The sequence below is a fragment of the Salmo salar genome, chromosome 04, assembly GCF_965601325.2.
Source record: "Salmo salar chromosome 04, fSalSal1, whole genome shotgun sequence".
NCBI classification, from domain to species: domain Eukaryota; kingdom Metazoa; phylum Chordata; class Actinopteri; order Salmoniformes; family Salmonidae; genus Salmo; species Salmo salar.
The window spans coordinates 46,844,074-46,860,537 of NC_138294.1; the positions used below are offsets into that span (position 1 = coordinate 46,844,074).

A 16,464-nucleotide genomic window follows, 5' to 3' on the forward strand; every position below is an offset into this window, starting at 1 on the left:
TTGTGTAGTAATTTTTTTTTTATAATTATTTATTTAAGGTACAAAATACTTACAAGACCACATAAAAAAATACTTTATTACTACCAGATTCATCAACATTTAACACAAACAAATGAGACAAGATTATGGAGCGATTACATTCTGTGATCATATTTTCATACCATACCCAAAAGATGGAACTACAAACTTCGCACTGGAATCTTCACTAATCGCAGTGATAAGATAAGTCTATGGAGGGCCTTATCACCTCATCCATGAGATTAAAGATACATTGTTCTAGGTATCTGCTTACTGGATAAGACATCATACTAGTCAGGCGTTAAAGTGGATGGAAATGAATAGCAAATCAACTTGAAATGTTTTATAGAAATCAACAGGTCAGGTGAAAAAACACCTCCAGTCTGTTTACCATGAGAAGAAACTAGGGTAGTTTCAGTCTAGTTTGCATAATGACATTTGCAAGCTGTTGACCGAACCTTGCCTGACACTTACTGTAGTAAAGCAATTAAATTCCATCTATTCCATGGTGATGCAAAATCTTAGCCTTGCACAACAGATACAGTGCCCTCGGAAAGTATTCACACCCCTTTACTTTTTCCATACAGCCTGAATTTGAAAAGGATTAAATGTAGATTGTTTTTGTCACTGGCCTACACACTAGTCAGTTGTACAACGGAATGCATTCAACTGAAATGTGTCTTCTGCATTTAATACAACTCCTCTGAATCAGGATTTCACCATGAGACCAACAGTGACTTTAAAACAGTAACAGAGTTTAAAGGCTGTGATAGGAGAAAACTGAAGATGGATCAACATTGTAGTTACTCCACAACACTAACCTAATTGACAGAGTGAAAAGAAGGAAGCCTGTACAGAATAAAAATACTCCAAAACATGCATCCTGTTTGCAACAAGGCACTAAAGTAATGCTGCAAAAAATGTGGCAAAGCAATTCACTTTTTGTCTTGAATACAAAGTGTTGTGTTTGGGGCAAATCCAATACAACACATTACTGAGTACCACTCTCCATATTTTCAAGCATAGTGGTGACTGCATCATGTTATGGGTATGCTTGTAATCAGTTGAGGCTGCTGAGGGGAGGACGGCTCATCGTAATGGATGGACTGGAATAAATGGAGTTAAGCACAGGCAAAATCCTAGAGGAAAACCTGCTTCAGTCTGCTTTACACCAGACACCGGGAGAGGAATTCACCTTTCAGCAGGATGATAACCTAAAACACAAGGCCAAATCTACACTGGAGTTGCTTACCAAAAAGACAGTGAATGATCCCGAGTGGCCGAGTTACAGTTTTGACTTCAATCTGCTTGAAAATCTATGGCAAGACTTAAATGGTTGGCTAGCAATGATCAGCAACCAATTTGACAGAGCTTGAATCATTTTGAAGTGAATAATGGGGAGTGTTGCACAATCCAGGTGTGGAAAGCTCTTAGAGACTTACCGAGAAAGACTCACAGCTGTAATCATAGTCAAAGGTGCTTCTACAAAGTATTGACTCAGGGGTGTGAATACTTATGCAAATGAGATATGCTTTTAATCTTCAATAAAATGTGCTAATATTTCTAAAAACATGTTTTCACTTTATCATTATGGGGTATTGTGTGTAGATGGGTGAGAAAGAAAATCTATTTAATCCATTTTGAATTCAGGCTGTAACAACGAATGTGGAATAAGTCAAGGGGTAGGAGTACTTTCAGAAGGCACTGTATGTCAGGTGAAACCAAATGTCTCACGCTGTCCTGGGATTTCTCCTCCGTTCCTCTGCTGCAAACGCTCCAGACATCAGTGTCCTCCAAAACATTGAGAGACATTGAGATGCGCTATGGCTCCCAAGCATCACTTGCCTCTGAAGCGCAGGTTGTAGCACCGCAGAGAGCAGTAGCAGGCTTTGGGACTGCGTCTCACTGTGCCGGCGGGTCCGGGGTCCGTTTGGGTGAGGGTGCGGTGGTGACTACGACAGCGGACACAGACTCGGGGGAGCCTGCTGCAGAGCGCTGCTGGAGCTGCTGGGCTGGCACCGTCTGGATACACACCTGGGGGAGACAAGGCACATCAACCACTCCTACCAACCACTGGTCAGGAAATGCTCCTGCATACTAAACGTTACTTTTCCTACAACTGAATTCAGTTTGTTTGGGTGCTAGGTGAGTATTGAATAAGCTGCTGACTGACCTGAGTGGCCTGTCCCTGTTGCTGCAGCTGCTGTAACTGTTGCACCGTGACAAAGCTGACTGGCTTGTTCCCAGCTATCAGCTTGGTGCCTGCAGGCATGGTGGTGAGGATGATGTTCCTGCCCAGACTGCTGATACTGCACAGAGCAGAGACCAGAGAGAGACACCCCAGTCAGTCTATACCAGGCTGCTTACTGCCATGGGGTAGACTTGACACATATATTGTTACAGACCATTAAGGCTGAACTGAACATGACGACTCACTTCGTACTGATGTTCCCTTTCAGTATGGGCGTGGTCATCCCACTCCTGCTTTTAAGTGGTTGGCTGAGGAGAGACAGAGGCACTGGGATCCGAGCTGGTAGCTTCCCCTGGGGAAATAAAGACAAAGATGGGGAGAATCATTGGAAGACCATTTCAAAAGGTGGGGTGGTGGGGGCTATAGAGAACGTGGCTAGATAGAATGTCTTGAAAATAAAACATATCCCTTTACGATAAACCTCCCGACTCCTAGAGTGCTGTTATTATACAACCATCCTGAATCCCACAGTAAATAGAAGAGGTAGATAATAGTCATGTTGATGAAGCTGTGGGTCTTACTGGTTGTGTGGACACCACTGTGGCTGTGACGGGGACCTGGCGAACAGTAGCTGTTCCCTGAGTCAGAGGGCCTGAGGCAGAAGGGCCAATCGTCACCCCTCTAGCTACGGCCACTCCGCTGGTGGCTATGGGGACAGTCGCAGCCCCAGTGGAGACTGGTTTGCTGCCGGTGTTGGTTGTCACGGTGATGGCTTGACCCCGTTTCTGAGGGATGACCCCGAGGCCGGGCATTATTCGTACGGTGGTGCCACTCTTCGAGTCAGACGAGGAGACGGTGGAGAAGGTTCTGGCCTTCTGCTCGGCCATAGCGACTGCCAGGGTGGGCATCAGGCGCATAGCGTCCCCTGCAGCCTTCAGCAGGGTGGTGGTGCCAGCGGAGGCCTTGCTCGTCAGAACGTCACCCGAGGAGGAGGCTGGGCTGCAGGGGGAGGAGTGGTGGGGTGGGGTCAAATGGAGAGTAGTGGATATCCTCTTGGTGGTGGCGGTGCCTAACATGTCGGGGGTGAGTTTGAAGGTGGTGACGGGGGACTTGGTGAGGGTGGCCATCATTTCAGGTGTGATCCGCAGCACCGTCTGTCCTTTAGAGTCTGTGGTGATGGAGGAGGGGTGCAGGCGGAGCACATCTTTGCCCTGGATGCGGAGATTCGTAGCGGGTATTGGAATAGCTGCTCCACCTTGAGCCTTCACGCCCATCTGGCCTGTGATGGCCACCTTTAGAGACAGAAATGATGTGAGCATGAAACACAGAAAATGATTTCAAGAAAATGTAAAAAGAAGGCTCTTTCGTGAACACATTACATTGAAACTATAAAGATTAAAATGTTCTCTTTGAAAGCTTTTTTCCATGCAAACCCTTCTTAAAATGGCTCCTACGGAAATATACCATTTTCCTGTTCAGCTGTTGGATGATGTTCTGGCTGGTGACTCCCTGTAGGACAGCGGGGGAGGCTGGGTGGTGTGCAGGGCTGCCAGGGAAGCCAGTCTGAGCAGTGGTCAGGCCTGACATCGACAGGGTCGTCTGCCCTCTGGCTGCCTGCCCCTGGATGGGGCTACCAAAAGACTGGGTCCTTAGTGGTAACGACACCACGGTCTGCTCACGGTAACAGTGTGAAGAGAGGAGAAACACAACCCTTCAAATTACATGCACCGGTGCATTACAGCAAAGAAATGTTTCGTCTGTGGTTCAAGACCATGTCTGATTAATAGTGCTGAGCGATTAGTGCTTTTTGAGGTCGGTTCAATTCCGAAAAAATTATCACAGTTTTCGATATCGATTATTTTTTGGGACATTAAAACGCACTATGAACTATGTGGGTTGAATGCTGTGACACAGAATAATACAATTTATAAAAGTCCCATGATGGTAGAGACTGTCCATCAGTGGTGGAATAAGTACTCAATTGTCATACTTCAGTAAAAATAAAGATAGAAATAGAAAATTACTCAAGTAAAAGTCACCCAGTAAAATACTAAAAGTATTTGGTCTTAAATATACTTAAGTATCAAAAGTAAATGTAATTGCTAAGATATACCTAAGTATCAAAAGTAAAAGTACAAGTATAAATAATTTCAAATTCCTCATATAAAGCAAATTATACGGAATAATTGTATTTTTATTTATTGATAGCCAGGGGCACACTCCAACGCTCAGACACAATTTACAAACGAAGCATGTGTTAGTGAGTGCGACAGATCAGAGACAGTAGGGATGACCAGGGATTTTCTCTTGATAAGTGTGTGAAATAGGCCCTTTTCCTGTCCTGCTAAGCATTCAAAATGTAATTAGTACTTTTGGGTGTCAGGGAAAATGTATGGTGTAAAAATTACATTATTTTCTTTAGGAATGTAGTGAAGTAAATGTTATCAAAGTACAGATACCCCAAAAAACGACTTAAGTTGTACTTTCAAGTAATTTAGACTTATATACTTTACACCACTGCTGTATTACTGCGTATCACTTATTAACCATAATTTATTCACATTACTTTAATATTTGTTTTATTTGATGACTTTATTACTTCATTCCAAGTCATCTCATCTCTATAGAGCTGCTGCTTGTGCTGTCTGACAAAAATCACTATTTTAGTAGTTCTTCAAAGTAAATAAGGCATACTTTTGACTGCTAAATAACTATCAATCACACAGTACTTTCATGCTCTCAAAGCAAATGCTTTCAATCCCTCTCGATTGCGCATTCTCTTCTCTGCTCCGCACAGACCGGACAAGTTTAACCGGCCGCGCAATGGATTATGGTCGTTGTAGTTAATTACCATGTTTTCTGCACTAAACTATGTAGAATATTGGCCTGTAACTACAGCTCGTTACTACGTCGCACAGTTCAGGCCTGATCTGATTTCTCTCTACAGAAACAGCACATCGAGCTCAGGAAAAGAACAAACAAAATGGAATTCAAATAATTGAACAGACATCGGTCAGTTAGTTGTTTAAAAAAATGAAAATGAACCAAAGTTTTGGTTAATCGCTCAGCACTGCTGATTAATAGTTAAAGTTAAATACGGTGCAAATTCCAGGTAAATATTTTTAGCTCTTCTCAAAATTGATTTCAAACTAAAGAGACTCAGTAGTCAGAATAAGATTGTTGGTAACAGAATGGTCAGTTATTCACCTGTGTGATGGCCTTAGCACCCACGGTGACTGGCACTCTGATCTGTCGAGGGGTCTGGTGCACCAACATGGCCTGCTGTCCTCTTGCTGTCTGGGCAGAGACCAGTCTTACCTGGGGCAGAGAGCCTGACTGGTGGCCCACTACCCTGGCTGAGTGCTGGGAGGTAGCTGGCTGAGAGACCTGTGGGCCAGACTGGCTGCTGGACAACAGGGTCCCCAGTTGAGAAATGGGGGGAGGAGACACTAAGAGAACACTAAGAGGGAAGAGAACAGGGCATTAGTACTTCCATAACATCAAGAAAATACAAATACTGTATGTGTTCAATCGAGCCTGAAAAGACTTCATCCACGGAAGCTGTTTTATACTGACCCAGGACCGGTCTTGACTGAATCTGGGATCCCGGCTTTTGTGGGGGTTGTGGCTACAGGGGTGAGGGGTGATTTGGGGGTTCCAGGGGTGCTGGGAGTTGGGGACATGGGACCCACCATATCACCTGCATCCAGGCCTCCAGAGGTCTTACCACCACCCTCCTTACTGCCAGACTTATAACACACAGGATGGTTAGTCACCATCAACACACATACCATAATATACACTGAGTGTCCAAAACATTAGAAACACCTTCCTTATATTAAGTTGGGGCATGGACTCTAGAAGGTGTTGAAAGCGTTCCACAGGGATGCTGGCCCATGTTGACTCCAATGCTTCCCACAGTTGTGCCAAGTTGGCCGGATGTCCTTTGGGTGGTGGACCATTCTTGAGACACATAGGGAAACTGTTCAGCGTGAAAAACCCAGCAGTGTTGCAGTTCTTGACACAAACCGGTGAAGCCTGGCACCTACTACCATACCCTGTTCAAAGGCACCTAAATAGTTTGTCTTGCCCATTCACCCTCAATGGCACACATACACAATCCATGTCTCAAAGCTTAAAAGTCCTTCTTTAACCTGTCTCCTCCCCTTCATCTACACTGATTGAAGTGGATTTAACAGGTGACATCAATAAGGAATCATAGCTTTCACCTGGTCAGTCTATGTCACGGAAAGAGCAGGTATTCTTAATGGTTTGTCCACTCAGTGCATGTCAGACAACAACGGCGCTCATTATATAGAAACAGTTTGATTAGTCCATCAGGATCCCATTGACAAGTGGTTCAGCCAAGACTTTCCACATTCAAAGATGCCAAGTCTCCAGAGAGGGTATGTAAGAGTATACAGTATAGAGGTTATGAACCATCTATTTGTCAGCAGTACAGCAGAGTAGAGGCGGTGGGACTCACAGGCTTGGATGCAGGTTTAGGTTTCTGCTGCAGTGTCTTTCTGGCCTTGGCAGCGGTAGCTTGAGCCTGGTGAATTTTCTCTGGACGGGGAAAGAATAACGACTTGTAGTTAAAGTAGTTGTAATCGTCAAACTTGGCCTTTCGTTAGCCAACACAGAGAGCCGGGAGAAACTCTCGGCGCATTGGCTTAATCTACCAACAGATCTCCCACAACACCTTCACCCATTCGCTAGCACGTCAAAAGCAGAGCCACGCCTCGCAGTCGTGCGATTCGCTAAAATTAAAAGACGACAAATATTTTACTCAGTAGGTCACTCCCACCAAGGCCAACTTTGAGTGGTTGATATCCCAGGTGTATATGCACGGTGCACAATAGCCTGGGGACGAGGTTACGGCATTTGTGACAATTCCTATCCTATTCCATTGGCAGAATGTGCTGCTCACCAAACTCCTCCTGACCGCGGTCGCGGTGCAGGTAGATCCACAGCTTGCGGACGATGTCGTACTTCACACAGGGGTCCTTCTCATAGTGCAGCCTGTCCAGAGCCCCACTCACAACCGTGTTCACCTGCAGGAAACAGCACACCAGGTGCCTTGCTCAGTCAGACAAACACCGACCGAACAGCTGTGTCAAAACATTGTGTATACGAGTGACAACAATAACCCAGCAACAGTGAATCTCTAACCTGAGCACTGGTGACATCTGGTGCCAGGAACTGCGAGTCCTTGAGCAGCTCACAGATCTCAGCCCTGGTCCCCTCTCCGTTGGGCAGACGGGCTGCTGCGTCCCGCACTGAGGAGGAGCAGCAGTCCAGTCACATCTAACCTAAAGCTTCCGCAACAACATCTCACACTGACGACGGGGTCAGTCTTACCCAGGGAGAGGATGGTGACATAGGCTGGGCGGTCCGAGCGCAGCAGAGTGTGTTCTCTGGCTTTGTTGAGAGACATCTCCTTGTCAAAGACCCCCTTAACAGGCCCCACCTGAGACTCAAAGCCATGCATTCTGAAGGTGAAGGCTTTGTGTGGCTGGTCATACCGCTGTTGTTCCTGATGATCAAAACAAGAACATGGACACGTAACGATTGCAGAGAATGTGTGTGGTCTTTATGAATAATACTCGATACAGAAGAGATCCTAGACTAAAAAAAAGGTAGAGATGTGACACTGACCTGCACTTGAAAAACATGCCTCTCGTCTCCAGTGCTGGCCCGCACCACGTAGTCTATCCAACTGCACGGTTCCAGAGAGAACAGCAAACAGTATTACAATAAAATCCCTCTATGGCAATGAACACATGCACTAAGTAATTCTGAGTAAGGTCATCCGTGACATGAGTAACATGGAAACTTACGCTCTAGGGGTGGGAGAAGTCATCTCTCCTAGTTCTTCACATTCTGCCTGTAGAGGACATTGTTATTTTAGTCAAAGTGGACAGAGAAGAGAAAACGACCACCCTGACAGAGAGGAGTGAGAGGTGAAAATGAGTAATTGTAATACCTTGACCACAACCAGGTCCTTGGAGTCGACCCACAGCTGCCACAGAGCACTCAAATCCTGACTGGGACCTTCAAGACCTGAGATTGAGACAAATCTTTACGTCTCAAACTTCTGAAATATTTTCATTTGCATTGTGCCAGAATTTGGACAAATCAACTAACTGACAAAAGAGATCTTACCAATCCATTTCCATTGCTGTGAGCTTTCCCTAAACACAACATAAGGGGTGAAGCCACTGGGAAGAGCCATCTTACCAACTGAATGAGAGATCGAAAGATGGTGAGCGAAGAGCAGAAAGAAAGATAACGATATGACACATTACTGCTTTAAATGATCCAGAGGAGAGGGAGTCTGCCGTGCTCACCTTTAGTCTCCCCAGCCAGGAAGTGCAGGGCCGGCAGCACCATCTCTGACCAGCAGGAGGCCGAGGAGAACCGGGGGTTCAGAGAACTAGCTGGAGATGTCTGCCACTGTCGGACCTTCTCCTCCAACTAACACCAGGACATGCATGAATCATTAGATCCTTTTCAAGTCTTATAACAGTTCCAATACAAAGTTAGAGTTCAGCTCATCACATACACCAGTGGTTCTCAAACTGGGGGTCGCGAGTGTAAAACTGACCCATTTTGATCTGGTTACTAACATAAGCCTACGGTATTGCACCAAATTGGTTGTCTCAAAAACATCTCATCTGTGCAGAACCAAAAAGTTGCACGTCTTGACTGTTGACCAATGACCAGTCATCAGAATTGCTGGGCGCACATAAATTAGTCAGCATTGGTGGGCGCACATCACTAGATTAGTGACATTTTCCCTGATTTTTGCCTGGCAAAAACTATTTCTCAAAACAGCAGTAACATCGCACTACCGTCAATACTTATGGGATGAAGATGTAACATATTCTGGCGAATGAATTACGATATTTGTGAGGAAGAAAAAGGCCATACTTTTCATCCACTCCTGCAACCTCTGCTGCATACAAGCAGGCTGTATCCTACTGTAGCTGCTTGCTCTGGACTCCAGAGAAATGGCATGATATCTCTACTTGATATTGGCTCCTAACATGAATGACTTTCAGCTAAAAATGCAGGTATAAAAGTCGACGACTTCAGTTGCACACTGCAGCTCCTGCTTCTTCTTCTTGGGGGTCGAGGGTCAAAAGTTTGAGAACCACTGACAAAAAAAACCTTTGTGTGGCTATGTACTTGTGTAGGTAGGCATGAGTGAATACCATGGCTGTGCTGGCGAGCCCCTCTAGTCTCAGGATATTCTCCAGCAGGTTGAAGAAGGTCACAGCAATCTCCTCCACCATGACAGGGTTGTCCTGCACCACCCCCAACGGCCTGTAGATGGCGATAGAAGATGCACATGAGAGCAGGCCTACGCAGAGTGAAAAGCATGGAGTGCAGTGTGCAACTGAATTCATGACCGCATAGAAATGTCTGTAGCACAGGAATATCAGTAAAGCTGTATGACCACAGATGTCCTAATGTATCAATAGCATGCCATATTTAATTAGAAACTCTTGTCCGGTAAAAATGCCATCTTTGTGGGATGACTACATAAACTCACTCTTCCTTGACACTGGGCAGCGGAGTGACTGGGGTGTTAGGAAGAGCAGCTGGGATGTCAAGTGATGGAGCTGGAGCTTCTGAAGGCATCAGAGCCTGACAGGGATCCTCGGACTCCACTTTAATTCTCCTCATCTTCTTTCTCCTCTCCTCCCTCATCTTCCTCTTGGGCAGAGCCGGGTCAAACAGTGCTAGATAATAGAAGGTACAAGTTCAGATTGTTTCGACATTAGCTGTGATCACAGGATCTTATAGAGTCCAGCTATGTACGATTCATTTCGCTTTACGTTTATGATGTTGGTGTTCGTACTCGCCCATCATGGCGCCTTTACGACCAATGTCCACTCTAGACATCATGTCGCCCAAGTGGATGTCAGAGGTCATCAAATCTGGATGATCCTGTGCAAATAAGAATGACTAGGATTAGGACGCGAGGGGATGTTGTACAAGATGATATTAGGTCGAGAGTGTCCCTCATATCCATTCACACATTGATTTCAGGATTCAAATGGACGGCAGACTTCTGGGATGTTTTTGTGTATGGAGATGCATAGAAGAAACTAACCGGTTGTCGTCTCCTCTTTTCTCTATGTCTCCGTAGCATGGCTCTCATGTCCTTCGCTCCCAGCTCTGGCTTATCTGTGTGAGCAAATGTCCCAAATCTTCAGTCGGTCTATCTGCACAGCCTATACATAGACTACAGTAGCTGTATAAGATAGACTGTAACTGACCGGTGGTTTTCATGTCCTGGGTGGAGAGACTGGGCAGACCCCTGACAAAGACAGTAGGTTTGGGAGAGGAAGAAGACTGAGGTGTTGGCAGCGAAGAGGCTGTACCCGCAAACACAAAGGACAACATATGATTGGTTCAGATTTGGATTGACCCATAGCAAACAGTGAAAGATGAACTCTATGACTCTTAATCAATGCTGCTAAACGCAATTCCATTTCAATCCAGGCTGACGAAAGCAGGCTCACCATCATCGTCAGATGACGGATACCGGTCTCCACACTCCGTTTTAACTTCCCTTAGTATCCAGCAGACTCTTCCTCTGACCCTCTGTTCCTGCATCTCACCAGGCGTCCGGGCGGGGCACTTTCTCTTTACCGCGATGTCAGGGCCACTGCGGACCGCCAACTCCAGTAGTTCCTAAACCCGCCGAAATAATATGAACATAGTGACGGAGGCCATTCACCTTGTGCTTGAGACCGAAGCTTGAAGATGTCTGCCGTACCTTTCTAGAGACCAGGATCTGTTTGAGGAGTTTGTGGTAGTACTGCTGCAAAAAGGAGAGCTGACGTTTTTTCTGGGACTTGGCACACAGCTCTCTGTACATGACCACTTCTGGATTAAAATGGCCATCTGGGGAGAGCACAGAGTCACACATAATCCAGAAACGTACTCAAAAAAACGAGCAGTTTGAGAGAGATGGGATGTGTTACCTCTGAACAGTTCCTGTGCAAGGTGCAAGGGGTTTCCGAAGCAGAAGTTCTGGTTGTTGAAGAGGTCGCTGATGGTGCGGTCCTGCTCAGAGGTGTTGTCGTCGGGAAAGTGCGGTAACAATTGACGGAGATGCTGCCTCTGTTCATCGGTCAGCACTTCAGACCATGTGCTTTCACTCAGCACATCGAAGAAGATTTCAGGCTGTTTGCAAAACAACATATACACAGAATTGTAAATGCAACGATCACGATACAGTAAACATAATGGATGCACAGCATATGATGAGAAGCAATTCCACGAGTACCAGAATGACGCAGAGACTCCGATTATTCACTTTAAAAAGTATGCCAAACAAAAACCATTGATTGCAAAGCTAATCAAACCATACAACTCTATCCACAAGGAATCATTTGAATAGAACATGTTACAAAGACACATTTACTCAAAGAACAGTGCAGATTCAGATGTCTGCAGAAGGAATGGTGGTGTCAGCTATGATATAACACCTTGAGTTTGAACAACAACAATACATCTATTTTGGTTATTGAACTACAGTGTGTGAAGTGGATCGACACCCAGTAACCGAATGACGGTAACAGAATGACATCATGGGTTCTTGATCTGTACTATACAGAAATGTCTAATTATGAACAGGCACACAAAAGGTAAACATGTAATATCCTCCTTTGCATGTTTGGGTATTATTCTACACACTGGCTATTATTCCAATGAGCTCTGCCACCAAACAATACCAAATTTGGTTGGTCCAGATCGGACCAAATCTGTACCAAGCATAGAAATATACACAAACGTAAATTCAGTGGGTTCGGTTATTTCAGCCACACCCGTTTCTGACAAGTGTATACAATCGAGCACACTGTCATGCAATTGCCATAGAGAAACATTGGGAGTAGAATGACCTTACTGAAGAGCTGTGACTTTCAACATGGCACCGTCATAGGATGCCACCTTTCCAACAAGGCAGTTCGTCAAATTTTTGCCCTGCTAGAGCTGCCCAAGTCAACTGTAAGTGCTGTTATTGTGAAGTGGAAACTTCTAGGAGCAACAACGGCTCGAATGTGAAGCAGTAGGACACAAAAGCTCACAGAACGGGACCGCTGAGTGTTGAAGCGCATATCCCGTAAAAATCATCTGTCCTCGGTTGCAACACTCACTACCGAGTTCCAAACTGCCTCTGGAAGCAACGTCAGCACAAGAACTGTTCGTTGGGAGCTTCATGAAATGGGTTTCCATGGCCGGGCAGCCGCACACAAGCCTATGATAACCATGTGCAATACCAAGCGTCTGCTGGAGTGGTGTAAAGCTCGCCGCCATTGGACTCTGGAGCAGAGGAAACGCGTCTTCTGGTGTGGTGAATCACACTTCACCATCTGGCAGTCGGACGGACGAATCTGACGGATGCCAGGAGAACGCTACCTGTCCCAATGCATAGTGCCAACTGTAAGGTTTGGTGGAGGGGGGAATAATGGACTGGGGCTGTTTTCATGGTTCGGGCTAGGGGCCTTAATTCCAGTGAAGGGAAATCTTAAGGCTACAGCATACGATGACATTCTAGGCGATTCTGTGAGTCCAACTTTGTGGCAAAAGTCGTGGGAAGGCCCTTTCCCATTTCAGCAAGACAATGCCCCTTTGCACAAATCGAGGTCATTGGTTTATCGAGATCGGTGTGGAAAAACTTGAGCCCTGACCTCAACCCCATCGAACACATTTGGGTTGAATTGGAACACCGACTGCGAGGCAGGCCTAATCGCCCAACAAGTGGAAGCAAGTCCCCGCAGCAATGTTCAAACATCTAGTGGAAAGCCTTTCCCAGAAGAGTGGAGGCTGTTATAGCAGCAAAGGGGGGACTAACTCCATATTACTGCCCATGATTTTGGAATGAGATGTTCAACAACCAGGTGTCCACATACTTTTGGTCATGTAGTATATACATATAAACAGTACCAGTCAAAAGTTTGGACACACCTTCTCATTCAAGGGTTTTTCTTTATTTTTAATAGTTTCTACATTGTACATTTTTTTCTTTGCCTTGACAGCTTTGCACACTCTTGGTATTCTCTCAAACAGCATCATGAGGTAGTCACCTGGAATGCATTTCAATTAACAGGTGTGCCTTCTTAAAAGTTCATTTGTGGAATTTCTTTCTTTCTTAATGCGTTCGAGCCAATCAGTTGTGTTGTGACAAGGTAGGGGTGGTATACAGAAGATAGCCCTATTTGGTAAAATACCAAGTCCATATTATGGCAAGAACAGCTCAAAAAAGTAAAGAGAAACAACAGTCCATCATTACTTTAAGACACGAAGGTCAGTCAATACAAAACATTTCAAGAACTTTGAAAGTTTCTTCAATTGCAGCAGCAAAAACCATCAAGCACTATGATGAAACTAGCTCTCATGAGGACCGCCACCGGAAAGGAAGACCCAGAGTTACCTCTGCTGCAGAGGATTATTTCATTAGAGTTAACAGCTTCAGAAATTGCAGACTAAATAAATGCCTCACAGAGTTCAAGTAGCAGACGCATCTCAACATCAACTGTTCAGAGGAGACTGCGTGAATCAGGCCTTCATGGTAGAATTGCTGCAAAGAAATCACTACTAAAGGACACCAATAAGAAGAAGAGACTTGCTTGGGCCAAGAAACATGAGCATTGGACATTAGACCAGTGGAAATCTGTCCTTTGGTCTGATGAGTCTAAATTTGAGATTTTTGGTTCCAACCACCGTGTCTTTGTGAGAGGCAGAGTAGGTGAATGGATGATCTCAACATGTGTGGTTACCTCTGTGAAGCATGGAGGAGGAGTGATGATATGGGGGTGCTTTGCTGGTGACACTGTCTGTGATTTATTTAGAATTCAAGGCACAATTAACAAACATGGCTACCACAGCATTCTGAAGCGATACGCCATTCCCTCTGGGAAGCTGTCAAGGCAAAGGGTGGCTGAATAAATATATTTTGATTTAACACTTTTTTGGTTACTACATGATTCCATATGTGTTATTTCATAGTTGATGTCTTCACTAATGTTCAACAATGTAGAAATTAAAAATAAAGAAAAACCTTTGAATGAGTAGGTGTCCAAACTTGACTGGTACTGTAAATGCTTTAATATAAAAAATATATATAGACTCTTAGCTTTAATTTGACAATTTGATGTGATCATAAGAACTTCACGTTAGTGCTCATGTGGCTTTTTACATGGAAACCCTAGCTACTTACATCCTCAAGCAGGTCTTCTGGAAGGCTCACTTGAAAGTCTCCCAACATGCACTCTTCAGTGATGCGCCCATCATTGGCCTTCTCTGAGTCCAGGGGGTCTGTCAGCATGTGATCAAGGACATCCATTCTGATATTCCTATAGATAAAAATAAGAATGAATTGCATTGGTATCTAGCTAAAATTACTCGAATCTGGCATTGACAGTTAGCGAACTAGCTAGGATAAGGTAAACTTAACTAGAAGCGTTTTAGCCTACGTTAGCCACATTTCTACAGAAATCAGCTACCTTGCTACCTAGCTGGCTAACTATATATTATATTCATGTCATGGATGGAAAAACAAGCCAATGCAAACTAGCTGACTTATGAACGCTAACGACGTTAGTTAGCCAAAGCAAAATAAGACACCAGCAAAATTACGATTCAATTGAGTATTCTGCACACTTTGGATAGCTATGCTGGCTAGCATTGTGTGCTTAAACAATATATAATTAGCTAGTTTTGCTAATAAAGCCAAAATTAACGAATTTACCTGAAAATAGAGCACACTTACATCGGACAAGAGTCAGATGCGGGGGATCATAATAAAGACGTACCGATACTGTTTCCGGTCTGCAGCCTTGGGTACTTCCGATTTCCCAGATATGGGTTGTGTTCGAGGTACGGCCAAGCGATGACTAAAACAAGCTAGGTTAGTGGTAAGGGTTACAGTTAGGATTAACTTTAGGAGTTAGGTTATTAAAGGGTTCGCTAAAAGGGTTAGGAGGAGGGTTAGCTAATATGTAAGTAGCCAAAAAGTAATTGAAAAGTTACTAATTAGCTCAAATTATAAAGTTGTCCGTTACGAAATCAGAACATGCAACCTTTTGGCTGCTAGACGTTCACGTTAAACCAGGCAGGTACACAAGCTGTCAGGTTTACTGAGGTACAGCAGTCTGAAGTGCAATTAAAAATATATATATTTACAGGCAATGAAAACATTCCCTTAAAAACCCCACCTTACTTTAACAAAACACAATACAAAAAGACAAATTAGATTATAATAATACACAAAACTTCATAGAACTACAGTCGTGGCCAAAAGTTTTGAGAATGACACAAATATTAATTTTCACAGTTTGCTGCTTCAGTGTCTTTAGATATTTTTGTCAGATGTTACAATGGAATACTGAATTATAATTACAAGCATTTCATAAGTGTCAAAGGCTTTTATTGACAATTACATGAAGTTGATGCAAAGAGTCAATATTTGCAGTGTTGACCCTTCTTTTTCAAGACCTCTGCAATCCGCCCTGGCATGCTGTCAATTAACTTCTGGGCCACATCCTGACTGATGGCAGCCCATTCTTGCATAATCAATGCTTGGAGTTTATCAGAATTTGTGGGTTTTTGTTTGTCCACCCACCTCTTGAGGATTGACCACAAGTTCTCAATGGGATTAAGGTCTGTGGAGTTTCCTGGCCATGGACCCAGAATATCAATGTTTTGTTCCCCGAGCCGCTTAGTTATCACTTTTGCCTTATGGCAAGGTGCTCCATCATGCTGGAAAAGGCATTGTTTGTCACCAACTGTTCCTGGATGGTTGGGAGAAGTTGCTCTCAGAGGATGTGTTGGTTGGTACCATTCTTTATTCATGGCTGTGTTCTTAGGCAAAATTGTGAGTGAGCCCACTCCCTTGGCTGAGAAGCAACCCCACACATGAATGGTCTCAGGATGCATGACACAGGACTGATGGTAGCGCTCACCTTGTCTTCTCCGGACAAGGTGAGCGTTTTTTTTTTCCGGATGCCCCAAACAATCAGAAAGGGGATTCATCTGAGAAAATGACTTTACCCCAGTCCTCAGCAGTCCAATCCCTGTACCTTTTGCAGAATATCAGTCTGTCCCTGATGTTTTTCCTGGGGAGAAGTGGCTTCTTTGCTGCCCTTCTTGACACCAGGCCATCCTCCAAAAGTCTTCGCCTCACTGTGCGTGCAGATGCACTCACACCTGCCTGCTGCCATTCCTGAGCAAGCTCT

The 16,464-nt window shown here is 44.6% G+C and overlaps 1 protein-coding gene across 4 annotated transcripts; it reads right to left on the bottom strand.

Moving 5' to 3' along the window:
* Positions 1–57: 57 nt before the first annotated feature.
* LOC106603093 (nuclear factor related to kappa-B-binding protein) lies at positions 58–15,091 on the bottom strand. 4 transcript variants are annotated; one of them, XM_082974453.1, is made up of 27 exons: positions 15,000–15,091; positions 14,448–14,583; positions 11,209–11,410; positions 11,001–11,128; positions 10,744–10,915; positions 10,498–10,596; positions 10,332–10,405; positions 10,054–10,165; positions 9,768–9,957; positions 9,427–9,538; positions 8,560–8,686; positions 8,375–8,452; positions 8,196–8,272; positions 8,050–8,096; positions 7,868–7,928; positions 7,571–7,745; positions 7,382–7,488; positions 7,140–7,263; positions 6,696–6,775; positions 6,038–6,172; positions 5,786–5,958; positions 5,417–5,669; positions 3,674–3,880; positions 2,791–3,501; positions 2,455–2,561; positions 2,192–2,327; positions 58–2,052 (listed from the first exon to the last, which is right to left on the bottom strand). In XM_082974453.1, coding segments are annotated over exons 1-27 (3,957 nt in total). In that variant the 5' UTR covers positions 15,002–15,091; the 3' UTR covers positions 58–1,920. The 4 variants fall into 4 exon arrangements, with proteins under 4 accessions (XP_082830579.1, XP_045572892.2, XP_014051768.3 ...); XM_045716936.2 differs by having other exon boundaries at positions 14,979–15,064; XM_014196293.3 differs by lacking the exon at positions 6,038–6,172 and having other exon boundaries at positions 15,000–15,090.
* Between the last annotated feature and the right edge of the window lie 1,373 nt (positions 15,092–16,464).